Below are 27,894 nucleotides of genomic sequence, written 5' to 3'. Positions count from 1 at the left end.
ACAGTAAGCGTTCCCTTGGTCGATTTGGGGGGGGGGGGGGGGGGGGGGGGGGTTTATCTGATAAGGTATTATAATTCAGATATCATTTTACATTGTAGTTTGATTAGAATGGAAATACTAGAATATTTGCTCGAGAGTTGATAAATAACTTTGAAGTGATTAAACATCTTGGAAGCATATGCACAGAAGTTTCCGCCTCTTTAAAACCCTGGTTTTTATCACAGTCGCCCAGCTACATAAACCTATCATTCAAAACATGTATCACTAGCGTCATCTTGTGTACAACAATATGCAAACAACTTATGTGCAACATTACATTATTGATGGGGATATAGCTAGTTAATGAAAAAAACATGTTGTGGAGGGATTTTGATTACAGAAAGTCCTTAGAGCATTATCCATTAATGTCACCAAATCTCAATGAAAGTAAGCCTTCAGCGGTATTATTGTGGTTATGAGAGACTCGCATAGTCTCTATTTATAGTCAATGATATATGCAGCGTTGATTTTATAGTCAGAACTAGGAAACTCGGAAATGTATGACTTGCTAACTGGTTGTAGTTATACACGTGCCGCGTTCAACCAATTAGCAAGTCTGACATGTTTGAGTTTCCTAGTTCCGACTGGCATATGAACGCGGCAATAAACCTACGAGAACGAAACTTCCCTTCGTGCGCCCGCCAAATGAAAAAGTGAAGGTCGTTCCGACCAAACAAAGTTCCCTACTGTATGTTATAACTTATAAAACCTGCAACAGGAACTGATTTCCTGCGGAGACGAAAACGACCAGAAGGTTTGTGAGAAATCTTTTTGTATCTACCCTAATAAAAAGACGTTTTCTCTTGAGCTTTTCTGTTCATTCCTGCAGGAATTAATGGAAGCAACAGGCATGTCATATATGGATGCAACAGTCATGCATGGAAAAAATGTACAGCTATAGGTTGTTGTAATAGAGACTTGTGTCCCATTTTTCCACCCCGTCTGAATTGTACTCCAATGGTGCAACAGCAGCAGAGAGTGTATGAATGAATTAGAGAGAGGCTGTGTGTCTCCTTTGAGCTGCTGCTGCCCTCTGCTCTGCTAACCCACAACATGGCATGTGGATATAATCCCTCTTTCTCTCTGCCCCAGTTTCTGCATGTAGATCTACTGTCTGCCTGCCTGTCTCCAGCCTCTACCCCTACCCTACCCTTTCTGTTCCTGTCCCTACTCCCACCCAACCCCCTCCCCTGTTCCATGCTCCAGCCCAGCAGTCAGGAGTGTTCTTGTCATAACCACACAGTCATATTTCCAGATCTCGCGTAACTTTGTTTAGTGTGTATCCAGCCCTGTGTCCTGTCCTGCACAGCTGAAGTGTCACACTGCGGTCGCTAGGCCCAGCAGCTGAAAAGAAAGTGTGTGTGTGTTCAGGACTTTCCGGGGGCAGTTAAGATAAGCTGGCCCGTCTGAAGAAGCAGCAAGCAGACGTAGTGTTAAAAGACGTCCCCACCTGTAACACACACACACCTGTTTGTGTCTCTAGGAGCTGTTGACCAGAGGTAGAGCTACAGGTACAGGCCAGTCCTTGAGCAGCAGTAGCCATGTCCTCTCTGCTGCGCTGTGTCTCCTGCTGCGGCTCCACTGTCACCTTGCTCCAGCAAGGTGTTCGCCACCACACACCTGGCCGACGGGCCTTCAGGACCTTCCCACAGCTCTGGAACTGTGAGCCTGCTAAAGGTAGGACACACATAGAACACACACACAACTAGAACTCCTTAACAAACACAACAACTCCTTAACACTCTATCTTGTTATAATTGTCTTATCTGTATTTTTGCCACAGTAGGCAGTCTAGGCCTGGCTGCTTGTAGTTTTATAGCTTCCCCTCTCTGTCCTACTAAAGGCATTAGGAAACTAAACAGCAGTTCAGTTAAGGACATTTTCTCCCCTGGCTGGAGCAGTGGAAAAACACCCACAGAGCAGCGACGGTTGTGTTTGGAATAGGGGTTGTTAGGTAAGTTGTTGAAATAGGAAACAATAGGACAGTGAATCAACTCAGCTAACGTTTCAGTGGGATGCTAACCTGACCGTGGCTAACTCCACTTTCTAGTGCTAACTTGCAAAGAGAACATGTAAGAGAGGTCAGTTAAAGGTGAAATGTGGATTCCGCTGTTCTGTGGCGTTTCTACTTTTTATAAACACTACCCTGTGTTGTCACTGACTGAGGTAGCGGTGCTGGAGTGTGTTGTGTGTTTGTGGGAGTTTTGTGTGTTACTGGGGGGTTTTGCGGAGCAGGGTTTGGGTCTGTGTCTGAGAGTGTGTGTGTGAGAGACAGAGCAGGCCTCGTCGTGGTGTGGGTACTGGCTCGCAGCCAACCAGCTGCTAATAATGTCTCTGTGCTGGGGAGGTCACCACACCGTGTAAGGACTGATATGTGAAACCTGAGTCTCCACCGGCCTCTCAGGCCCAGCACACTTTCCGCTGCAGAACTACACTGTCTTGTAGTCTAACTTACACACACTACAGTAGTAGTCACTACAGCCTAGTACACTACAGCCTGCCTCACTCCCTGCCTCTTCCACAGTCTCATCTGCAGCCTCTTTTACCCTGAACCTGTCAGTCTCTCCCAGATTCTCACCTAGTCTTGATAATGGCAAACAGCAATGTTTTCTGAAATCAGAATTGGGTTACTCTTCATGCTGTTAATGGTAATGCTATACTCATGTCTCCCACTCATGTATCTGTACAGGTGTGTGTGTGTGCGCACTGATTCAGTGTGTGTAAATCACGTCCATTGTTTTTCCCCGTGGTGCGTTGTACCTTGTGTGGTTGTCCTCAAGTGTTTGTTATAATGAGCTTGTGTGTGTGTCCATACAGGACGGCTGTATAAGGACCTGGTGGTAGGAGTTCCTAAGGAGATCTTTAAGAATGAGCGTCGTGTGGCTGTGTCCCCTGCGGGGGTGGAGCTGCTCGTCAAACAGGGCTTCAACGTCCAGGTGGAGTCTGGAGCAGGAGACCATGCTAAGTTCTCTGACCAAATGTACATAAACGCTGGAGCCTCCATCACAGACACTAACGGGGCCTTCGGATCCGACCTGGTCCTCAAGGTCAGTACTGGGCTATGGAAATCAAACTAAACTCAAACTCAGTGTGGTCAATACTGGGCTGGGAGTATATTTAAACCCAGGGCCGCAGAGTTACATCTTTGAGAGGATCGGCCTGAGCAAAGCTTTGTGCAGAATCATGGATCTACAGATCATCTTGCATTCCATTAACTACTCATCATGAGATCCAGATAAGTTATACCACACAGCTCCTAGCTCAAGCAGATCCCCTCAAACCTTCTGTTAGACAACAAAATGTGTTATGATCTATTGAGGGCCAGATCCTAACTTCAGATAGACACATGTTGAAATGGAACTTTATTGTAAACCATACTTCACACTTATAGTATGTCAATGGGAGTTTTGCACAACAAATTGAGTGAGGAATGACTTTTGCCCTGCCAATGTGTTAGGTGTAGTATAGCACTGGTGAAACCAGGTAAAGTCTTGCTGGTAGTTTGAGCTAGTAGAGGAAACAGAGCAAAATATAGCATTTCTATTTCTTAGACATTGTTGGCCATCCTACAGCCCTCGGTAACCTCTGACCCATCTTCTCTCTTGACCTTTCTCTTCAGGTGAGAGCTCCAGTGTTGAACGAGGCTACTGGGAAGCATGAGTCAGAGATGCTGAAGCCTAAGTCCACCCTGGTGAGTTTCATCTACCCAGCCCAGAACCCTGAGCTCATGGAGAAGCTGGCCCAGAGTCAGACCACCGTGCTGGCCATGGATCAAGTCCCCCGCGTCACCATCGCGCAGGGCTACGATGCACTCAGCTCCATGGCTAACATTGCAGGGTAAGGGGAGACATGCACAGAGACATGGATGCAGGCACGCAGACATGCAAGACACCCACGCATGCACAAATGCATATATACATACATACATACACACACACACACACAGTAACGTATATGTCTTAGCTTGTTGAACGTGTTCATAGAACTGTGTGTGTGTCCTGCAGGTACAAGGCAGTTGTTCTGGCTGCTAACCACTTTGGCAGATTCTTCACTGGTCAGATCACAGCAGCAGGGAAAGTCCCCCCAGCCAAGGTAAGTCCTTCTATAGCAGTTATATCAACTAGATCAATGTGAATGTACCTGTCAAAACTGAACAACTGTGACATCTCAGAGCATTAACTATATTATAGCATTTTGACTAACCTGTCAAAACTGAACATCTGGACTGCACTGCAGAGTCCGTGTGATCAATATAACGTCGCTGTATCTCTGACCGCTATCTTGTTAACACTTCCAGGTCCTGGTCATCGGAGGTGGAGTGGCTGGTTTGGCTGCAGCTGGAGCTGCGAAGTCTATGGGAGCTATCGTCAGAGGCTTCGATACCAGGTGAGCTACAGTCAGACTTTAATACCAGGTGAGTTGCAGTCAGAAGCTTTAATACCAGGTGAGTTGCAGTCAGAAGCTTTAATACCAGGTCAGCTACAGTACCAGATGAGCTGTAGTTAGTCTTCGATACCAGGTACAGTATTGATGATGGTGATGTTCTACGATGTTTTGTATCCACTCTCAGACCAGCAGCTTTGGAACAGTTTAAGTCGTTTGGGGCGGAGCCTTTGGAGGTGCACATTAAGGAGTCCGGGGACGGTCTTGGAGGTTACGCCAAGGAGATGTCCCCAGAGTTCATTGCAGCTGAGATGGAGCTGTTTGCCAAGCAGTGTAAAGATGTGGACATCCTCATCAGTACTGCTCTCATCCCAGGTGAACATTCATTCATTCATTCAGTATCTCATTCATTAATTCATACTCTGTCTGCTTGTTCTCTCTTTCTGTTTCTCTCCTACGTCTCTCCATCCCTTCTCTATCAATATCATTCCACTCTTTCTATCCTAATCATTTCCCTTTCTATAATGATCCGTGACTATGCCCTCTCTGTCTGTAGGTAAGCGAGCTCCCATCCTGATCAAGACAGAGATGGTGGAGTCTATGAAGGATGGCTCTGTGGTGGTGGATCTGGCTGCTGAGGCTGGAGGAAACATTGAGACCACCAAGCCTGGAGAGCTGCACGTACACAAGGTGAGGAGACCAGCTCAGGTCTGGAAGAATAATACTGTACCTAGTGTGTGTATAGTTGGAGTTTGTGTGTGTAACTGAGAGCTGTGTGTGTTTCTCCTCAGGGTGTGACACACATCGGCTTCACAGACCTGCCCAGCCGTATGCCCACCCAGGCCAGCACCCTGTACTCCAACAATGTGCTCAAACTGCTCAAGGCCATCAGGTAGAGAGACGGGTGGATGGATGGGTGGGTGGATGGATGGACAATTTATTATGCTACTAGACATGGACAGGGACAGTAGTTTTCCCTAGGACCAATCACATTATCTGACCAGGAAAAACACCTGTCCTTTGTTATAGCCTCACATACCCTTTACATTTACATTTACATTTACATTTACGTCATTTAGCAGACGCTCTTATCCAGAGCGACTTACAGGAGCAATTAGGGTTAAGTGCCTTGCTCAAGGGCACATCGACAGATTTTTCACCTAGTCGGCTCGGGGATTAGAACATTACATTTACATTTTTTGTTTTTTAGCAGACGCTCTTATTCAGAGCGACTTACAGGAGCAATTAGGGTTAAGTGCCTTGCTCAAGGGCACATCGACAGATTTTTCACCTAGTCGGCTCGGGGACTAGAACCAGCGACCTTTCGGTTACTGGCACAACGCTCTTAACCACTAAGCTACCTGCCGCCCATTTGTAGACTGTATTTGACTGCAAGAAGCCCCCAAACAGATATAATATTTCAAACCTTGCTTATATTTGTATACAATCCCATGTCTATTATGCGTGGGGATACTTGGGAACAACGTCTTTTGACCCGAGCCCTGGTAGTACACTATATAGGGAATAGGGTGCCGTTTAGGTCACATATATAGGGAGTAAAGCAGCGGAGACCGTCAGGGAAGGAAAACCTGAACATTCCCCAAGGTCAGAATTCCCATTTTTGGGAAAAACCTGTTAGATCCAACTGATGGTGAAGTTCTGGCTGAGGTTCAGTCCTAGGTCTGTTACGGTCAACACCTGATTGGCTCTGTAGGTGAATGCAGCATCCTGGGAGTTGACCGTGACCCTGGTAGGCTCCGCCTTCACGCCATAGAAGGAGGCTGTTTCCACTGTGATGTAGGAAGCCTCCACGTGGTCGTGCAGCACCTCCGATGTCATCGTGTTCTTGACCACAGTGAACACTATGTGAGCGTACTGGTCGGTTTCGAAGGTGTCGATGCTCTCTCCGTCGTCCCAGAACAGCTCTCCTCTGGCTGAGCCGTCTTCAGACAGACTGGACACCAGGTGGAGCGGCTGACCACTGCTCACAAACAGGGTGGTGTTGGGACGCTGTGTAGGTACGACAGCTCCTTCTCTCAGGTGAAGGTTGATGTGATCTAGAGGAACCTTGAGTCTCAACTCTTCTCCTTTACTACGGATAGAATCACCCGTATAGTAGTCGTACCAGAGTCCCTGGGGGAAGTAGCCCACTACATAGTCCACACCTGGATCTAATACTGGTGTCACCATCAAACTCTTCCCCCATAGGAACTGTCTGTCTATCCCATACGTTCTCACGTCCTTGGGGAACTCGAACAGCAGAGGGCGAGCGACGGTGTGTCCGTGTGTGTGTGCACGGTGGAACAGTGTGTAAAGCAGAGGGAAGAGAGAGTAGCGTAGCAGGAGAGACTGTTTCATGGCTGAACGGGCCAGAGGGCTGAATGCTGGAGGGTCCTGAGGCCTCTGGTCGATAGCGTTGTGGTTGCGTGTGAAAGGGTAGAAGGCTCCTAGCTGTGTCCAGCGAACACACAACTCCTCCTCAGTCTGTTCACTGAAGCCACAGATATCAGCCCCCACCAGGGGAACACCCAGGAGGTTAAAGGTTAACATACCTGCTATAGAGGTGTACATGTCCTTCCAGTGACTCCTGTTGTCTCCTAGCCAGTGTCCAGAGTATCGGCCTTGACTTGGGAAGGTGGAGCGAGAGATCACAAACGCTCTCTTCCCTAACATACGCTTCAGGGCACAGGCAGACGCCTTAGCTTCTAGAAGTCCATACAGGCTGTGCATGTTGTAGTGAGACGAGGTCTTCTGGACAGCAGAGGCACACAGCGTCTTAGCCCTCAACAACCCTCCTAATATACCAGGTGTGTATGGAGGGTTCTCCAGCTTGTTGTCAGGACAACCAACGGTCGACCCGTCCACGAAGTTAGACGGCTCGTTCATGTCAATCCAGAGTCCGTCGAAGGGAACTTTGTCGTGGAACCTCTTGAGGTTGTCGTACCACCACTCATGGGTCACATGATCAGATAAATCAGGAAACGCTGTCAGACCTGGCCACACCTTCCCGATGAGTGTGCTTCCGTCTGTGTGTTTGATGAAGACTCCTTTCCTCAGACCTTCGTCATACGGCCAGTACCCTCCTTCTGGCTGGACGCTGCTGATACCTGGGTCCAATATCATGACATAACGTTGTCCGTGGCTGTGCAGGTCTTTCACCATGTCAGGCAGGGTCGGGAAGGCCGCGGGGTCAAAGGTGAAGTCTAGACTACGGTCCATGTAGTCTATATCATTCCACTGCACATCCTGGGGTATTCCATAATTCCTCATGTTCTTGACGACGTCCCAGGTGCCATTGCTACCTCCGTAACCCCAGCGACAGAGATGGTAACCCAACGCCCAGTAGACTGGCATGGAGGGGTAACCTACGACCTCCAGATATTGTCCAATCACAGAGGCTGGATCGGGACCCAGAAAGACGTAGAAGTCCAGGATCCCACCAATGGTACGCCAGGTGATGGCAGGGCCCGGCTGGAGGGCCACGTCCATAGCGTTGCTGTTGAGCAGGAAGAATCCGTGTGCTGTCCCCGTCCCTCCTTCCTCCATGGCCAGGTAGAAGGGATGAGCCCCATACAGGTTAGTCAGCTCCGTGGGCGGTGCGTCTCTAGCCCACATGGTGAGAGTGTTCCAGTGGACATCGTGTAGGAAGGAGGAGCGGTGCTCTCCCAGGCCATAGACGTACTGACTGGACAGACTGCTGGACAGCTGGAGGAATTGGTCACAGTAGAACAGAGGCGCTACCGTGGTGTTGAGGAGCACAGCTCCTGAGGAAGTTCTCTTAACGATGATGCCAAACGGCTCATTGGACAGCTCCACAGAGTAGGCGGGACTAGAAGCCTTCTCTGTGGCATTGGGCACGGTGATTGGCACCTCGAACCGCGACTCAGACGGGTCGGTGATCCTGACTCGGAGCCTGTGGTCCGTCTCATAGAGGACCTCCAGCTGTAGGGTCAGAATATCTTCAGGGTAGTAGGTCTTCACTGCCTTCACCAGAGTTCCTGACTGGCCCAACTCTGTGCTGTTAACAGACACCAGGGAGTAGGAGGGGAACCCAGGGGGGTAGAAACACCAGGGGACACCATTCCTCCCCGGGGCGGTGGAGGAGGAGGAAGAGGAGGCTGGGATGAAGCAACAGTTCCTCGCCTCACACAACTCCCTGGTCACCACCACCCCTCTCTCTGGGTAGCAGTCAAACCTCCAGGCCTCTGGGACCACTCCACAAGCCTGGGGCTCTGGTAGGGCTCTACCCCCATCTCCCCCACCCTTCCCTGGGGAGACCCTGGGCGGCGGGGCCCTGTGGGGGACGTTGTTGGATGGGGCGTGGAGCCAGAAGATGGTCCCCAGAAGCCAGACGCCACAGATCAGGAGCAGCAGGGAGCCCAGGGAGATAAGTGCCGTGGTGGCAGAACATGAGAGCCTCCGAGGCAGCAGGGGGCGCTCTGTCTCCTCTGGGTCCTTCACCTCCACCATATCCTGTGCAGGAGGCTCCTCTGAAGCAGCAGCGTTGGAGAACTGGACTTCCTCTGGACTCAGTCTCTTATAAGACACCATCTCGACTTGGAAGAGAGGGGTTTTCACAAATAATAAAACACGTTCCCACTATCTAGGTTTTTAAAATTGTACTAACATGTCGTCGTCTCTCCTTCCTAAACGTACCCATACCCTGAGTTGTTCCTGGTCAAGTCCTAAAAGGATTGGAGTTTGATAAAGGTGGTACAGTATATAAATGTGATATATTAATGTATGATTCTCATTCTGAATATCACCATCAGCCCAGACAAAGACTACTTCCATTTTGAGCCCAAAGAAGAGTTTGACCACGGGACACTGGACCACGTCATCAGAGGAACCATGGTCATGCAGGTATGTAGTATGTGTCTCTATTGAATACTGTATGTAGTATATGTCTGTTAATTTTGGTACTCATTTTTTATTTATTTAGTCTAGTCTTAGTCATTTGGACTAAAATATAATTAAGTCACATTTTTGTCATTTGAATAATGATTTAGTCTAGTTATTGTCAAAATGACAAACAGTGGGCCATTTTAGTCAACTAAATGCCCTTTCAATTGAGTCACATTTTAGTCACATCACATTTGTATTGCCTCATTAACCTATAGTAAACATACATCACTGACTTCCATGTGCACAAACATACATAACCTTGTCCTACCAACAGATTGTTCTGCATAACATCCTATCGCATGATTATTTTCCCAACAGCCAGATTGGCAGAAGAACACATTACTCTGCAGCAGATGATAAATCACACTCTTTGACATACTGTAGCTGTATTGGAAAAGTTTTGTCATAAGTAGTAACTAACTAACTAGCATTATCAGTCTGTTATTACCTGAGCGTATATATTGTGAGGACTCTCTTTCAGATGTCTCTTGAGGTTGGCAGTAATTTTTGCCCGTCAACTTGTGGGTGCAAACGCTGTCTTCTCCCGTGGAAACGTTGGATTCGGTTTTGTTTTAATCGACACAATAAGTAAAGTGTCTCCAAAGTAGGTGAATCAGTCACACTGACACTGAAGAAAGCAGGGAGGTTTAAATGTGATATTTCACTCCAAAATCAAAGTTAGTCAGATCTTATCTGTTGAATGAGTCGAAGAGTCCACGTCCCATCATGCTCAGACTTTCTCTGCCTCCCAGATGGCACCCTATGGGCCCTGGTCAAAAGTAGTTCACTATATAGGGAATAGGGTGCCATTTGGGACGCAGGCTGTGAATTCTGAGTGAAGCGTCACCATGACCCATAAGCCACCCTGCTATGGTTTCTCAGAGCTGGAACCCAGCTGGCTGCACATAGCACAGCTTACGTGAGAAACAGGAATGCTTGTTATGAAATATATTTTTTAAATGCACTTTTCCAGGAATGTCTTGATTTGACAGTTTTGACACTTTGACAGTGTTTATGGCAGACTAGAGGCAGAGAAAGCACAAGGCGTATCACCTTACCACGTATTAAACAAAGAATTATTCATGCTATTTAAATGTGGATTTTTCTCGGTTGCTATGTTCCATCGTTATATCCCCGTGGTTGTTACTCAGGTTCCTTAGGTAGACAGATAAAAGACACCTCAACTGGCACATGATCGGTCAGTGTCTTATTTTCAACCTTGCATGCCATAGAAACTCACTTAAAAAAAAGAAAATATTCCAATTAAATCCATGACATGATCCCTCCATTTCTAACAATAACCTCAATTGCTCACGTGTTTCTCAATGTGTGTATTCCTCTACTGTTGTGGATTTGTCATTTTGTGTATTTCTCATCTTGTGTGTTTTCTTATATAGTGTATCTCTCACATTGTGTTTGTCACATCTCCAGGAGGGCAAGAACCTGTTCCCGTCCCCCCAACCTAAGACACAGCCCCCAGCCGCTCCAGTCAAACAGAAGAGTGTAGCAGAGCTAGCGGCAGAGAAGGCAGCTGTGGTCTCACCCTTCCAGAAGACCTTGACCAACGCTGGTGTCTACACCGCAGGTCAGACACACACTCACAACGCACATACACACACACACACACACACACACACATGCCCTAAATCCCTCCCTCTCTGCTGACCTCTCCTGTCCCCAGGTCTCTCCACATGTCTGGCTCTGGGCTTGGCAGCGCCCAACGCAGCCTTCACCCAGATGGTCACCACCTTCGGCCTGGCCGGCATTGTGGGATACCACACGGTGTGGGGCGTTACCTCCGCCCTCCACTCACCACTCATGTCCGTCACCAATGCCATCTCAGGTAAGAGGTCAGGGCTCAAACAGGTTCACTGATGGGTCGTATTCATTCGTGCACACCTTAGCAAAATGTAGCAAAACGCTTTGCAATGGAAAAACAAGCTTTTATTGGACACGTTTCGGCAGTTCCTCCTCGATTCGATCAGTTTTCAGCTGTTTGGTGTCTAGTGAATATGACCCTGGTGTGTCAGTAGGTAATGGTCAAATGACACACTATTCTCCATATGTGGTGTGTCTGTAGTATTGAGCTGTATAGTGTAATAAAGCCCTGTGTTTTTCTCCCTCTAAGAAACCCCTGCAGAAACTGTTACATTATTCAATTACTTTACTCCTTCAAGCACCTGGACTTTGAATGAACAAGGTGTGTGAACATGTGTTGTCTTCTCTCCCCATGGCAGGTCTGACTGCTGTGGGTGGTCTGGTCCTGATGGGGGGAGGTCTCCACCCCTCCTCCTTCCCCGAGAGCCTGGCTCTGGCTGCAGCCTTCGTCTCCTCCATCAACATCGCAGGTCCGGCACACACACGACACTCACTCAGTCACACACTCAGTCACTCACTCACTGTCTCTCTCTGTCCTCCCAGGTGGTTTCATGATCACCCAGAGGATGCTGGACATGTTTAAGCGTCCTACAGACCCTCCAGAGTACAACTACCTGTACGGTCTGCCAATAGGAGTCTTCATAGGAGGCTACGGGGCCTCTGTGGCTGCTGGCTTCCACATCGAGCAGGTGACACTGATGTGCTGTTATTGTTGTTGTTGAAGTGCTGTTCTACAGATGATGTAACTACCTGGGGTTAGGATGTGCTATCTGTGTTGTTACATTGTACTTTGTTGTGTAGGTGTATTGCATTGTGTAACACTGTGTATTCCAGATGATGTACAAAGGGCCTGGTATGTGCTTTGTGGCGGTGTTGTGTTAGAATGTGTTATATTTTGTGTGTTCCAGATGATGTACCTGGGGTCTGGTATGTGCTGTGTGGGAGCATTGGCAGGGCTGTCTTCACAGGGCACCAGTCGTCTGGGTAATGCCCTGGGCATGATGGGGGTAGCAGGGGGCATCGCTGCCACCCTTGGCTCCCTGAAGCCCTCTCCTGAGCTGCTGGCACAGATGAGTGCCGCCATGGCCACCGGAGGAACCCTGGGTACGTAGACCTGCTACACCACACAGCCATATACAGATACATACCATGTCAAATCTAATCAAAATGTATTGAAAGTGCGTTTAAACATCTAAAAATACCATATGATCCAAATGGAAACTAAAAATCCCATAGCCACCGGAAGAACACTGGGTATGTAGGCCCTTCCTCCAAGACCATAGGCTTAATCCATTTCCAGGAAACAGGCCCATATAAAGTCAACTTTTCCAGCTAGATGCCATGTTTCTACCTCTGAACTTTTCATTCTGCCATTGGTGATGAGAATTTTGGTCTGGAAAACACCATTCCACATTTGTTTAAAAGCGTATAAAACCATGATTCATGTTTTTACATGTTATCGACTTTGCATCTTATTTCTGAAGTCTTTGAAAAATGAGTGTGAATTATTAAAACTATGATGGACCATCCATCATGCTGTCTAGATTTAGAGAAATAACATGTTCTGATATCTTCAAGGCATCAGAGTGTACTTAGTAGTTGTGTGTGTGTGTGTGTGTACTTTAGGAGTGGTGTGTTATGATGAATGATGTTATTATTCTGTTAGGCCCTGGCAGCTGTCGGACATGCATACACACACAAACAGGGCGTGTGTTAATGCAGTCTTAGATTAGTAATATTATCCTTTAGAGAAAACTAGCTCTTATTTTATTAGGGTTTTTGACAACACTGTTTAGAGCGTGCCTCCAGACTATTCTGTTACTTTTTATGTTAATGTCCAATATGAATACAAAAGTAATTCAGTACAGATGGTTGCCTTTCCACCAAATACAGTATGTTGTAGCACTAGGAGTTAGTCCAACTCTATGTGAAGCACTGTGAGACTAGGAGAAAATACTTCCATAGAAAGGGTCTTATACATTTGGTCACCTTCAGAGATTCAGGGCAGTTTTTTTTTGTTACTGAATTCCAAATCAACTGCTAGGACCTACAGCCTCAGTACTTACAGTTGAAGTCGGAAGTTTACATACACTTAGGTTGGAGTCATTAAAATTCGTTTTTCAACCACTCCACAAATTTCTTGTTAACAAACTAGTTTTGGCAAGTCGGTTAGGACCTCTACTTTGTACATGACACAAGCAATTTTTCCAACAATTGTTTAGAGACAGATTATTTCACTTATAATTCACTGTATCACAATTCCAGTGGGTCAGAAGTTTACATACACTAAGTTGACTGTGCCTTTAAACAGCTTGGAAAATTCCAGAAAATGATGTCATGGCTTTGGAAGCTTCTGATTGACTCAAATTATGTCAATTAGCCTATCGGAGGTGTACCTGTGGATGTATTTCAAGGCCTACCTTCAAACTCAGTGTCTCTTTGCTTGACATCATGGGAAAATCAAAAGAAATCAGCCAAGACCTCAGAAAAGTAATTGTAGACCTCAACAAGTCTCGTTCATCCTTGGGAGCAATTTCTAAACGCCTGAAGGTACCACGTTCATCTGTACAAACAATAGTATGCAAGTATAAACACCATGGGACCACGCAGCCGTCATACCGCTCAGGAAGGAGATGCGTTCTGTCTCCTAGAGATGAACGTACTTTGGTGCGAAAAGTGCAAATCAATCCCAGAACCACAGCAAAGGACCTTATGAAGATGCTGGAGGACACGGGTACAAAAGTATCTATATCCACAATAAAACAAGTCCTATATCAACATAACCTGAAAGGCCGCTCAGCAAGGAAGAAGCCACTGCTCCAAAACTGCCATAAAAAAGCCAGACTACGGTTTGCAACTGCACATGGGGACAAAGATCGTACTTTTTGGAGAAATTTCCTCTGGTCTGATGAAACAAAAATAGAACTGTTTGGCCATAATGACAATCGTTATGTTTGGAGGAAAAAGGGGGATGCTTGCAAGCCGAAGAACACCATCCTACCGTGAAGCACGGGGGTGGCAGCATCATGCTGTGGGGGTGCTTTGCTGCAGGAGGGACTGGTGCACTTCACAAAATAGATGGCATCAAGAGGAAGGAAAATTATGTCTATATATTGACGCAACATCTCAAGACATCAGTCAGGAAGTTAAAGCTTGGTCGCAAATGGTTCTTCCAAATGGACAATGACCCCAAGCATACTTCCAAAGTTGTGGCAAAATGGCTGAAGGACAACAAAGTCAAGGTATTGGAGTGGCCATCACAAAGCCCTGACCTCGATCCTATAGAAAATGTGTGGGTAGAACTGAAAAAGCGTGTGCGAGCAAGGAGGCCTACAAACCTGACTCCGTTACACCAGCTCTGTCAGGAGGAATGGGCCAACATTCACCCAACTTATTGTGGGAAGCTTGTGGAAGGCTACCCAAAACGTTTGACCCAAGTTAAACAATTTAAAGGCAATGCTACCAAATACTAATTGAGTGTATGTAAACTTCTGACCCACTGGGAATGTGATGAAACAAATAAAAGCTGAAATAAATAATTCTCTACTATTATTCTGACATTTCACATTCTTAAAATAAAGTGGTGATCCTAACTGACCTAAGACAGGGAATTTTTACTCAGATTAAATGTCAGAAATTGTGAATTTGGCTAAGGTGTATGTAAACTTCAGACTTCAACTGTATATAGAACTGAAGGTGTCTGTGTTTTCCCCTGTGCCCCACTGCGTGTTTCTGAATCTCTGCTACTCTGCTTCCCCAGGTCTGACCATTGCTAAGCGTATTGAGATCACAGACCTCCCCCAGCTGGTAGCTGCATTCCACAGCCTGGTAGGTCTGGCTGCAGTGCTAACCTGTGTGGCAGAGTACATGATCGAGTATCCCCACCTGGACGTGCACCCTGCAGCCAACATGGTGAAGACTGTGGCCTACCTCGGCACATACATCGGAGGGGTCACCTTCAGCGGGTCACTGGTGGCATATGGCAAGCTGCAAGGTAATGTGGACAGCCATTAACACACGTGAATGCAGACAGACAGACACACACACACTCTGAGCTCTCTGTCCTGTGGTACTGATTGCCTCCTTTGATCTAGCCAAAGCTCAAGATCCCATGGGAAATCCAGGCCAGGATGGTGTGTGTGTGTGTGTGTGTTTGTGTGTATGGCTGATTATTGCGTGCCTGACAGAGTGGAAGGGCCGGGAGGCTTTATAGGAATTCTATGTGGGAAAGGTAACAGTTGTTAAAGGAAAAATCCACCCAAAACCCCTCATTCCTATAATTTAATGTGTTAAATAACACTATGTGAGAACAAGATTTTTTGTGGAACAAATGTTTCATTTTGTCATTATAATAAGGTTGGTAGAAACGTGAAAATCGTTGTGGAAATATGTTGCAGCTCAAGTAGACTACAAAATCCACAATGCAATGCTCTATATGGGCTGGCTAGCTAGCTAGCGAACATAGCTACACACAATAATACCAACTGCACTATCAATTTAGGAGTCACCCTGGACTGAAGAGCAAGACAAATAGAAGAAATGTGCTAGACCCTCTGTTAAATTATACATTTCTCGAGGTACGATCACTGGTTCATTCGAGAGAAGACAACCTCCCGAGTTATGACATCGGCCAGTATTGAAATCTGACATGTATGATAGACGTTTTTGCAATCTAAAAGTCGTATTCCTATTAACTTCCAGGGTAGTGAGAGCGGCGTTATCACAATTCTACGTCATAACGGCTGAATTTCTGCGTGCTTTGAAAGCCAATAACTCAGATACACATGAAAACATGAAATGACCCAGGGAATCGATAGAACATGACTCAGAGATGCACAAAAACAATATAGCATTCAAAATGGGTGAATATTTTCCTTAAGTTGGGGGGGGGGGGGCTGCTGCTTCTCTAAGGAGGGAAGTCCTTCTGGCCCACATATGAGAAATGGTTGTCTGTCTATCTATTGTGTTAAGAAACTGGCAGTTCTCTGTTCCCTGTGTGATCACTGGTAATGAGAGACAGACTGAAGGCAGGAGTCCCTGCCAAATCTGTGGTCTGTTATCAGTATAATACAACACTCCACCTGGCCTCCACCCCTCACTCTAATCAATGTGATATATCAATACAACCCCCCACCTGGCCTTCACCCCCTCACTCTAATCAATGACATTTGTATTTATTATGAATCCCCATTAGCTGCTGCCAAGGCAGCAGCTACTCTTCCTGGGGTCCAGCAAAATTAAGGCAGTTATACATTTTAAAAACATTACAATACATTCATAACAGATTTCACAACATATTAAGTGTGTGGCCTCTACTCTACTACCACATATCTCTAACACAAAATCCATGTTTTACATGTGTGTATAGTGCGTATGTTATTGTGTGTTTGTATACATGTGTCTATGTTTGTGTTGCTTCACAGTCCCTGCTGTTCCATAAGGTGGATTTTTATCTGTTTAAAAAAAAATCAAATTTACTTGATGTGGAATAGAGTTCCATGTAGTCATGGCTCTATGTAATACTGTGCGCCTCCCATAGTCTGTTCTTGACTTGGGGACTGTGAAGAGACCTCTGGCATGTCTTGTGGGGTATGCATGGGTTTCCGAGCTGTGTGCCAGTAGTTCAAACAGACAGCTCGGTTCATTCAATATGTCAATACCTCTCACAAATACAAGTAGTGATGAAGTCAATCTCTCCTCCACTTTGAGCCAGGAGAGATTGACATATTATTAATGTTAGCTCTCTGTGTACATCCAAGGGCCAGCCGTGCTGCCCTGTTCTGAGCCAAATGCAATTTTCCTAAGTCCCACTGTGGCACCTGACCATACGACTGAACAGTAGTCCAGGTGCGACAAAACTAGGGCCTGTAGGACCTGCCTTGTTGATAGTGCTGTTAAGAATGCAAAGCAGCGCTTTATTATAGACAGACTTCTCCCCATCCTAGTTACTGTTGTATCAATATGTTTTGACCATGACGACAGTTTACAATCCAGGGTTACTCCAAGCAATTTAGTCTCCTCAACTTGCTCAATTTCCACATTATTCATTACAAGATTTAGTTGAGGTTTAGGGTTTAGTAAATGATTTGTCCCAAATACAGCCATTCTGAAACTAACTGCAGCTCTTTTGTTAAGTGTTGCTGTCATTTCAGTCGCTGTGGTAGCTGACGTGTATAGCGTTGAGTCATCTGCATACATAGACACACTGGCTTTACTCAAAGCCAGTGGCATGTCGTTAGTAAAGATAGAAAAAAGTAAGGGACCTAGACAGCTGCCCTGGGGAATTCCTGATTCGACCTGGATTTTGTTGGAGAGGCTTCCAATAAAGAACACCCTCTGTGTTCTGTTAGACGGGTAACTCTTTATCCACAATATAGCAGGGGGTGTAAAGCCAAAACACATACGTTTTTCCATCATTAGACTATAATCGATTAATGTCAAAACAAAAACAAAACAGCCCCCACAATCTTTTTATCATCAATTTCTCTCAGCCAAACATCAGTCATTTGTGTAAGTGCTGTGCTTGTTGAATGTCCTTCCCTATAAGCGTGCTGAAAGTCTTGTCAATATGTTTACTGTGAAATAGCATTTTATCTGGTCAAACACAATTCTTTCCAAAAGTTTACTAAGGGTTGGTAACAGGCTGATTGGTTGGCTATTTGAGCCAGTTAAGAGGGCTTTACTATTCTTAGGTAGGGGAATAACTTTAGCTTACTTCCAGGCCTGAGGGCACACACTTTCTAGTAGGCTTAAATTGAAGATATGGCAAATAGAGATCCTGGTTCGAATCCAGTCTCTGTCGCAGCCGGCCGCGACCGGGAGACTCATGGGCGGCGCACAATTGGCCCAGCGTCGTCCAGGGTAGGGGAGGGAATGGCCGGCAGGGATGTAGCTCAGTTGATAGAGCATGGCGTTTGCAACGCCAGGGTTGTGGGTTTGATTCCCACGGGGGGCCAGTATAAAAAAAAAAAAAAATGTATTCACTAACTGTAAGTCGCTCTGGATAAGAGCGTCTGCTAAATGACTCAAATGTAAATGTAAATAGGAGTGGCAATATAGTCCGCCATTATCCTCCAGTAATTTTCCATCCAAGTTGTCAGACCCCGGTGGCTTTTCATTGTTGATCGACAATAATACTTTTTCCACCACTTCCACACTTACTTTACGGAATTCAAAATTACAAAGCTTGTCTTTCATAATTTGGTCAGATATACTTGGATGTGTAGTGTCTGCGTTTGTTGCTGGCATGTCATGGCAAAGTTTGCTAATCTTGCCAATGAAAAAATAATTGAAGTAGTTGGCAATATCAGTGGGTTTTGTAATGAATGAGCCATCTGATCCAATGAATGATGGAGCTGAGTTTGCCTTTTTGCCCAACATTTCATTTAAGGTACTCCAAAGCGTTTTTTAAATCATTCTTAATGTCATTTATCTTTGTTTCATAGTGTAGTTTCTTCTTTTTATTCAGTTTAGTCACATGATTTCTCAATTTGCAGTACGTTTGCCAATCGGTTGTACAGCCAGACCTATTTGCCATCGCTTTTGCCTCATCCCTCTCAACCATACAATTTTTCAATTTCTCATCAATCCACGGGGATTTAAGTTTTTACAGTCATTTTCTTAATGGGTGTATGCTTATTAGTAACTGGGATAAGCAATTTCATAAATGTGTCAAGTGCAGCGTCTGGTTGCTCGTCATTACACACCACAGACCAACAAATATTCTTCACATCAACAACATAGGAATAACTACAGAACTTCTTGTATGACCTCTTATACACAATATTAGGCCCAGCCTGTGGAACTTTGGTTTTCCTAGATATGGCTACTATATTGTGATCACTACATCCAATGGATTAGGATAATGCTTTCAAACAAATTTTTGCAGCATTAGTAAAGATATGATCAATACATGTTGATGATTTAATTCCTGTACTGTTTGTAACTACCCTGGTAGGTTGATTGATACCAGGTTGCAGGCACTAGTTACAGTTTGAAGCTTTCTCTTGAGTGGGCAGCCTGATGAAAGACAGTCAATATTTAAATCACCCAGAAAGTATACCTCTCTATTGATATCACATATATTATCAAGCATTTCACACATGTTATCCAGAGACTGACTTTTAGCACTTGGTGGTCTATAGCAGCTTTCTACCAGAATGGGCTTTAGGTGAGGTAGGTGAACCTGTAGCCATATTACTTCAACAGTATTTAACATGAGATCCTCTCTAAGCTTTACAGGAATGTGGTTCTGAATATAGACCGCAACACCGCCCCCATTGGCATTTCTGTATTTTCTGTAAATGTTATAACCTTGTATTGCTACCACTGTATCATCAAAGATATTATCTAAGTTAGTTTCAGAGATTGTCAGAATATGAATGTCATCTGTTACAAGCAAATTATTGATTTCATTAACCTTGTTTCTTAAGCTACATATGTTAACGTGGGCTATTTTAAAAACTTTTCTGGGATGCTTGATTATTTTTCTTGCTTTACTGGGAAGCTTAGCAGAGGTAGACATACCCAGGATTCCCTGCTCCATTCCGCCTCTCTCTGTTCCCAATTTCCAGTTCAGAATGATAAATTCAGAGTTCCTTGTGCAGTATTGTGAATATTGTTCTTTATTCCCTCCTGTCAGGCGTTCTGAACTCCGCCCCGCTGATGTTGCCGGGGCGTCACATGATGAACGCCGGTTTGATGACGGCATCTGTCGGCGGTATGATTCCCTTCATGCTCAGTACCGACTACGCTACTGGCATGGGCTGTCTGGTTGGAGTGTCTGGACTTTCCACCATCATGGTGAGAACATGGCTAAAGCTGCAATGTTTTATACAGACATGGTGAAGAAACACCGGCAATGACCAATAGTGTTATTCAGCTCTAATCAGAATAAGAAAAATGACACTCAACAATGTTGGTGGGACTGACCTTGATAAAGGCTAAACAATCTACAGCAGGGGTCGGCAACAGGAGCCCGTGGGCCAAAATTGGCCCCCGAGTGTTTTTTATTTATTTCATAGTAAAAAAAATTGCCCCCCCCGCATGTTTTTAGTAAAAATTTCAACATTTCAAAAAAATAACCAGGAATTCTTCAAAAAATATGTTTAATTGAGAATGTATTCCCACAAATAAAAAAAGAGACGTGATCGTGTCTCAAGTCAATCAAGGTATGAAATTATTGTTATTTTCAAATACAATCTCTTTTTGGGCTTAGTTAAGATCAATTTGCAGTGTAAAAATTATTATAATTGTTTTCCGGCCCATTCGCTCCAACAAAAATGGGCCCACGTCTTAATCTAGTTGCCTACACCTGATCTACAGGAAATAACACAGTATCATACAAATTCTGTGAGGGGTTTATCTAGTGACTACCCAGCAAACCAAAATTGGCTCTGTAAAAGTTTCCAGAACAGTCATTAGGTTGTAGCAAATGCTCTCATAACACAAAAACTGTCCAGTTGTGCTGATGATTATACAATGTTTGTATAAAAAATTTGCCTGATGTTGCAAGAACATTGCTCTCATATTTCGTTGTGGCAGTATGTTCTAAAAACAGTACAGGTGCATTGTTATTTCCTTACCAGGAAACCTAATGAGAACGTTTGGGGAATGTTCTGTGGTGGTTATTACAGATGTTGTACACAACATGTTTGTGAATGTTAGGAATACATTCCAAGAATATTTCATTTAAAACATAACAAATAAATACAAAATAACTTTCTTTGAATGATTTTGGGATGTTATCATCCTAATGTTAGATCAAAAACGAACTAGAACTTAATGGGAATCTTAGCTAATGTTCTCGGAATGTTCCCGGTTTGATGGAGAGAGTTCCAAGATTCTAGTAACTTTCCCAAAAATCCAGGTTGGAAGATTATCCAGAAATCCAGGTTGGAAGATTACTGGAATCAGTGGGGAATAAGCAGGAAATCCAGGGATCCTCCAACTAGGATTTCTGGAAAACCTTGGAATTTTGCAACCCTATTGGTGACTGTGAAGAGTGTCCTGACGGTGATTGTGTTCTTGTAGGGCGTAACCCTGACAATGGCCATCGGGGGCGCTGACATGCCCGTGGTCATCACTGTGCTCAACTCCTACTCTGGTTGGGCGCTGTGTGCCGAGGGATTCCTATTGGACAACAACCTCATGACCATCGTAGGAGCTCTCATTGGCTCCTCGGGTGCTATCCTCTCCTACATCATGTGTGTGGTGAGTACTGCTAAACACACGCACTCACTCACACACACACTCACTCTCTCAGCCCCTCTCTCTCACTCACACACTCACTCTCTCAGCCTCTCTCTCTCACTCACACACTCACTCTCTCAGCCTCTCTCTCTCACTCACACACACTCACTCTCTCAGCCTCTCTCTCTCACTCACTCTCTCAGCCTCTCTCTCTCACTCACACACACTCACTCTCTCAGCCTCTCTCTCTCACTCACACACTCACCTGCCAGTCAGGCAGCCTTGTCATCTTAGTTTTGCTCTTGCAGTTTGAGATTTTTTTTACAGGAATGATGTTTTTGGAATTCGTCAAAAGATTTGGCGCCTTCCCCATAGAGATACGATATTATATAAATGTTGTATTTAATCCTGGGTACACAACGCTCTTTCTAGGCAATGAACCGTTCCCTGCCCAACGTGATCCTGGGAGGGTTTGGTACCAGCTCCACGGCGGGGGGGAAACCCATGGAGATCACGGGCACCCACACAGAGGTCAACGTGGACCAGTCCATCGAACTCATCAAAGAGGCCAACAGCATCATCATCACACCAGGTACACACAGACACAAACACACACGCAGCACAAATGCAATCATGCGTGCGCACAACAGGCATGTTCTGGGAAGGGTTCAGAGGTAGTCTGATGTAACACACCTGTGTGTCAGTGTTCATCACTGTAGGAGGGTTGTGTGCTGAGTCATGCATCTCTATATGTCTCTGTCTGTGTTCTGCTCTCCTCCCCAGGCTGAACTCTACTACCAGATAAGAAAATGTAGTATATGTAGGATCTAGCATAGAGGGGTTGTAATGAAACCTAGCATAACATCTGTATTGGAACCTGACAGACAGGTACAGGGAATGTCCAGTAGAGGGTGTGGTTTGTCTATGTCCCTGTGAAGCGGAGCTAGCTTGTCCGCCAGGCAGGCAGTCAGTCAGCCAGACCTCAGAGTTAACCGGTAGTATAGAAGACTACAGTGGCCCAGGGGTCAGAGGGTTAAAGGTCAGGGGGATTTGTTCCAAACGAAGTTGATTAGTTGTTTAATCAACATACAGCACTGGCCTCTCACCGCTCACCTCTCAACTCTACCCAGTATCAGAACACACACACACCTCTACCCAGTACGCTGATAACCCTGGACAGAGTTACGCAGGCAGGCATTAGACAGACCCATGGGAGGGGGGGTGAAGAAGAGGGCATGCGTGCTAGAGGAACCTGTGTAACTCACACACACATAACCCCCCCGCCCATAACACACACACACACACATAACCCCCCGCCCATAACACACACACACATAACCCCCCGCCCATAACACAAACACACATAACCCCACACCCATAACACTTACAGGCAGGGGAAAGGGGTTTCCTCGCACGCACCCCCCCCCAGACGGTAGAAATCCTATGATTTAAGACAGAAGGGAGAGAGGAGAGATGGAAGAGAATGGGTAAAGAGGGAAGAGAGGGGGGGAAAGATGAGGGGAGAGTTGGAGGGAGAGAAGAGAAGAGAGGGGGTGGGGGGGAGATGAGGGAGAGTTGGAGGGAGAGAAGAGAGGGGGGGGGAAGATGTTGGAGGGAGAGAAGAGAGGGGGGGGAAGATGAGGGAGAGAAGAGAGGGGGGGGAAGATGAGGGAGAGAAGAGAGGGGGGGAAAGATGAGGGAGAGTTGGAGGGAGAGAAGAGAGGGGGGGAAAGATGAGGGAGAGTTGGAGGGAGAGAAGAGAGGGGGGGGGAAAGATGAGGGAGAGTTGGAGGGAGAGAAGAGAGGGGGGGGGAAAGATGAGGGAGAGTTGGAGGGGGAGAAGAGAGTAGGGGGGGGGAGATGAGGGGGAGAAGAGGGGGGGGGAAGATGAGGGAGAGTTGGAGGGAGAGAAGAGAGGGGGGGGGAAAGATGAGGGAGAGTTGGAGGGGGAGAAGAGAGTAGAGGGGGGGGAGATGAGGGGGAGAAGAGAGGGCGAAATGGGGAAAGAGGAGGTGAATATTGGGAGAGAGGAGGGGTAAGAGGGGATACTATAGCCTTGGTCAGGAGAGGAGATGAGAACAGAAGAGAACAAATTGTTTCAAACAGACCTTACTCACTTCTGTTTTTAGTCTTCCATGAATAACCTCTGCATAAAGTTACCTCTATCGCTTATCTGGTCATTAAGTTACCTTTATCGCTTATCTGGTCATTAAGTTACCTTTATCGCTTATCTGGTCATTAAGTTACCTCTATCGCTTATCTGGTCATTAAGTTACCTTTATCGCTTATCTGGTCATTAAGTTACCTTTATCGCTTATCTGGTCATTAAGTTACCTCTATCGCATATCTGGTCATTAAGTTACCTTTATCGCTTATCTGGTCATTAAGTTACCTTTATCGCTTATCTGGTCATTAAGTTACCTCTATCGCATATCTGGTCATTAAGTTACCTTTATCGCTTATCTGGTCATTAAGTTACCTTTATCGCTTATCTGGTCATTAAGTTACCTCTATCGCATATCTGGTCATTAAGTTACCTTTATCGCTTATCTGGTCATTAAGTTACCTCTATCGCTTATCTGGTCGACATTATATTTCTCGACTATGTCTTGGAAAAGGTCACATCAACCTGAAACATCAAACACATTAAATGTAGACTCAGCGTTATGACCTTGCCACGAGCAGCACCGCAGATATTAAGATGAGCATGATGCAAGACCTTGCTCTCACACAGTCACACAGAGTATATGCGCGACTACTACAGCATGGTAGCTACGGGACCAAAACAGTGGAGATGTTTAGCCTCGTGCTTCAACACTCTTACTTGTGGAAATCGGCCCGATATTCTGTTTACTTCGTGCGTCGCTGAGTCTACCTTTAACAGTAAAACTTTAACTTTACGTACAGTGATACTGTGATGTGTAGGTTGGGGTCTGCTTATAACACTAGTGTCTGTGTGTGTAGGTTGGGGTCTGTGTGCGGCTAAGGCACAGTACCCCATCGCTGACATGGTGAAGATGCTGGTAGAGCAGGGCAAGACTGTCAGGTAGGTCCTCACAATACATCTCTCTGTCTCCTCAATCATCCCTCTTTCTCTCTCCTCAATCATCCCTCTCTCGGTCTCCTCAATCATCCCTCTCTCCTCAATCATCCCTCTTTCTCTTTCTCTCTCCTCAATCATCCCTCTTTCTCTTTCTCTCTCCTCAATCATCCCTCTCTCTGTCTCCTCAATCATCCCTCTCTCCTCAATCATCCCTCTCTCCTCAATCATCCCTCTCTCCTCAATCATCCCTCTCTCCTCAATCATCCCTCTCTCCTCAATCATCCCTCTCTCCTCAATCATCCCTCTCTCCTCAATCATCCCTCTCTCCTCAATCATCCCTCTTTCTCTCTCCTCAATCATCCCTCTCTCCTCAATCATCCCTCTCTCCTCAATCATCCCTCTCTGTCTCCTCAATCATCCCTCTCTGTCTCCTCAATCATCCCTCTCTGTCTCCTCAATCATCCCTCTCTTCTCAATCATCCCTCTTTCTCTCTCTCTCTCTCTCTCTCTCTCTCTCTCTCTCTCTCTCTCTCTCTCATCCCTCTTTCACTGTCCTTTATTTTAGTTGGGTACCATCAGTCCTCCTGTCACAGAGTGAGATAACAATATCTTTCTGTATTAGTCTGAGTTCTAAAATAACATTATTTCCAGTTAGTTTTACTTATCCTACTGACCATCTTGAGTTTCCTGGTCAGGAACACTGGCAGATCACCTCTTATGTTCAAGGAAGACAAAACACATCTGGGTCTAAAAGCTTTAGTGGAAAACATATTTATTCTCCAAATACAGAGCAAAGCTGTTAAGCCCTGACTGACTGAGGGATTGCATGTAGACATTATTAATGCGTGTGCGTGTTTTTCTGCGTGTTTGTGTGCACGTGTGTCTCTAGGTTTGGTATCCACCCTGTGGCAGGTCGTATGCCCGGCCAGCTGAACGTGCTCCTGGCTGAGGCTGGAGTTCCATATGACGTGGTTCTGGAGATGGATGAGATCAATGAGGACTTCAAAGGTCAGAACACTCACACTCACACTGATCAATATACTTAACAAAAATATAAACGCAACATGTAAAGTGTTGGTCCCATTATTCATGAGCTGAAACAAAAGATCCCAGAAATGTTCCATACGCACAAAAGGCTTATGTCTCAAAAATGTTGTGCATAAATTAGTTTACATCCCTGTTAGTGAGCATTTATCCTTTGCCAGGATAATCTGTCCACCTGACAGGTGTGGCATTTCAAGAAGCTGATTAAACAGCATGATCATTACACAGGTGCACCTTCTGCTGGGGACAGTAAAAGGCTACTCTAAAATTTGTCACACAACACAATGCCACAGATGTGTCAACTTTTGAGGGCGTGTGCAATTGGCATGCTGACTGCTGGAATGTCCAACAGAGATGTTGCCAGAAAATGTAATGTTTATTTCTCTACCATAAGCCGCCTCCAACGTAGTTTTAGAGAATTTGGCAGACCACGTGTAACCACGCCAGCCCAGGACCTCCAAATCCGGCTTCTTCAGCTGCAGGATCGTCTGAGGGGGGGTGCTGAGGAGTATTTCTGTCTGTAATAAAGCCCTTTTGTGGGGGAAAAACTCATTCTATTTGGCTGGGCTTGGCTCCCCAGTGGGTGGACCTGGCTCCCAAGTGGGTGGGCCTATGCCCACCCATGGCTGCGCCAATGCCCATTCATGTGAAGTCCATAGATTAGGGCCTAATGAATTTATTTAAATTGATTGATTTCCTTCTATGAACTGTAACTCAGTAAAATCGTTGAATTTGTTGCATGTTGCGTTTTTATATTTTTGTTTAATCGATTTGATCATAACAACCAGCAGGCATCCCTCAGACACTTGGTTGTGTTTGTAGCACTGCCTGGCTGGGTCCATCCATAGTTCCGCCAGGGTCTCTACTGGTTTTACTGAATGTCTGGTGTGTGTTTCCCACAGAGACGGACCTGACACTGGTGGTGGGTGCTAATGACACAGTGAACTCAGCAGCCCAGGAGGACCCCAACTCCATCATCGCTGGCATGCCAGTCCTGGAGGTCTGGAAGTCCAAACAGGTAGGGAAGGAAGAAGATAGTGTAAGAGTATTAGTACAGGGCCCTCTCACTGGTTTACGGAAGGAAGGATGCATAATATGGCCTTGTTGTTCTCCAGTGTTGAGGACTAAGCACTCCTACGCTTTGGGTGACAAGGGCTCTCACAGGTAGAGCATAAAATGAGCTTGTGAAGTGCACTGTCATATTTCTGTTCCTCTGTAGGGGATTGTGATGAAGGGGCTCTGGGACTAGTTACAAATATATATAATTCTGACACTTTATTTCCACCAGCCATACTCAACAGGCGGACTGTGGTTCAAATCCGGACCCAGAATGGGGTCAATACAGAATGCGGGTCCCAAACATTTATTTTTATTTTTATTCGGGCCTTGACCCCTGGTATCATATGAACACGGCAAAATGTGTAGAATTGCAGGAAATTAGCTGCACATTTTTCTCTCCGCCAACAAGAGGGGTGTGAACCGTTTGGGTTTGTGAGGTGGGGGTTTGTTACTACGCCGATAAATGACAATATATGGACCTTTTCCGTGTAGGAAATTTGTGTGACCGGACCTTCTCAAATAGTACTTCCGTACCCGATTTAGACAGTTGGAAACAGAGGGGGAGACAGGCAAGTGGGAGGAAGGGTGGACATGGGGATCAAACCCCGGTCTCCAGTGGGAAGAGGAATATAAAACGTGATGTTAGCCATTGTCTAACCCGTTCCCCTCCCTGTACTGTAGGTGATTGTGATGAAGAGGACCATGGGTGTAGGCTATGCTGCTGTAGACAACCCCATCTTCTACAAGCCCAACACATCCATGCTGCTGGGAGATGCCAAGAAGACCTGTGACACACTACAGGCCAAGATCAGAGAGGCCTACTACTAGAACACATGGAGAGATGGACAGTACAGCACACACACACTCCCCATTGGCTTTACGGATGGATGTATTTGTCGTTAATCCAGATGCAGGTGTATGGTTCTGTTAAGATTAGGAAACAACAATCGCAACGTAGAGTATTTTTACACTTAGTGGCTTGATGATTGAGGTCCTCAGTACATGTAATGATTATTGGATGTTGGACAGTGATGATGATGGTGTGGAAGCGACTATGAAATTACTTCTTTAAATTGGAGAAATTTAATTATTTAAATTAACCCATGCTGCATGCACTGCCTGCCCTGATTTGTAAATAAAAATATGTTTAAATGTTATCTCTGTCGGCTAGAGTTCCCTATTCAATTGCATCTGTAAGAGCTTGTCAGGTATAATTTCACACGCTGCCATTGAATCATTGAGCAGCACCATTTGGAGATAAAGCCACATACTGCCAGTAGCTAACGGTAGATTGGCTCTCAACATGTAAACACCAGCAGCTCCAAACCAGCCTGTTAAAGGTAATGGAGCCT

At 45.6% G+C, this 27,894-nt stretch overlaps 2 protein-coding genes across 2 annotated transcripts; one reads left to right on the top strand and one right to left on the bottom strand.

The window, feature by feature from the left end:
• Positions 1-628: 628 nt before the first annotated feature.
• Positions 629-27,698, top strand: LOC311120273 (NAD(P) transhydrogenase, mitochondrial-like). The gene is made up of 23 exons (XM_084194902.1): positions 629-793; positions 1,523-1,716; positions 2,857-3,086; positions 3,659-3,876; positions 4,044-4,131; positions 4,337-4,425; positions 4,610-4,797; positions 4,979-5,112; positions 5,214-5,314; positions 9,195-9,285; positions 10,759-10,912; positions 11,009-11,170; positions 11,565-11,675; positions 11,749-11,894; positions 12,114-12,309; positions 14,966-15,199; positions 19,847-20,007; positions 21,238-21,417; positions 21,829-21,988; positions 24,361-24,442; positions 25,329-25,447; positions 26,386-26,501; positions 27,224-27,698. Exons 2-23 carry the CDS (start codon positions 1,581-1,583, stop codon positions 27,368-27,370), a joined length of 3,243 nt encoding a protein of 1,080 aa, XP_084051028.1. The 5' UTR covers positions 629-793; positions 1,523-1,580; the 3' UTR covers positions 27,371-27,698.
• On the bottom strand, positions 5,961-9,052 carry LOC311120272 (lysosomal alpha-glucosidase-like). Its single transcript, XM_084194901.1, has one exon. The coding sequence runs from the start codon at positions 8,971-8,973 to the stop codon at positions 6,058-6,060; it is 2,916 nt and encodes a 971-aa protein (XP_084051027.1). The 5' UTR covers positions 8,974-9,052; the 3' UTR covers positions 5,961-6,057.
• Positions 27,699-27,894: the final 196 nt, after the last annotated feature.

The sequence above is a fragment of the Coregonus lavaretus genome (genome assembly GCF_964263955.1).
Source record: "Coregonus lavaretus genome assembly, contig: HAP1_SCAFFOLD_161, whole genome shotgun sequence".
NCBI classification, from domain to species: Eukaryota; Metazoa; Chordata; class Actinopteri; order Salmoniformes; family Salmonidae; genus Coregonus; species Coregonus lavaretus.
This window is presented reverse-complemented; position numbering and strand designations above follow the sequence as displayed.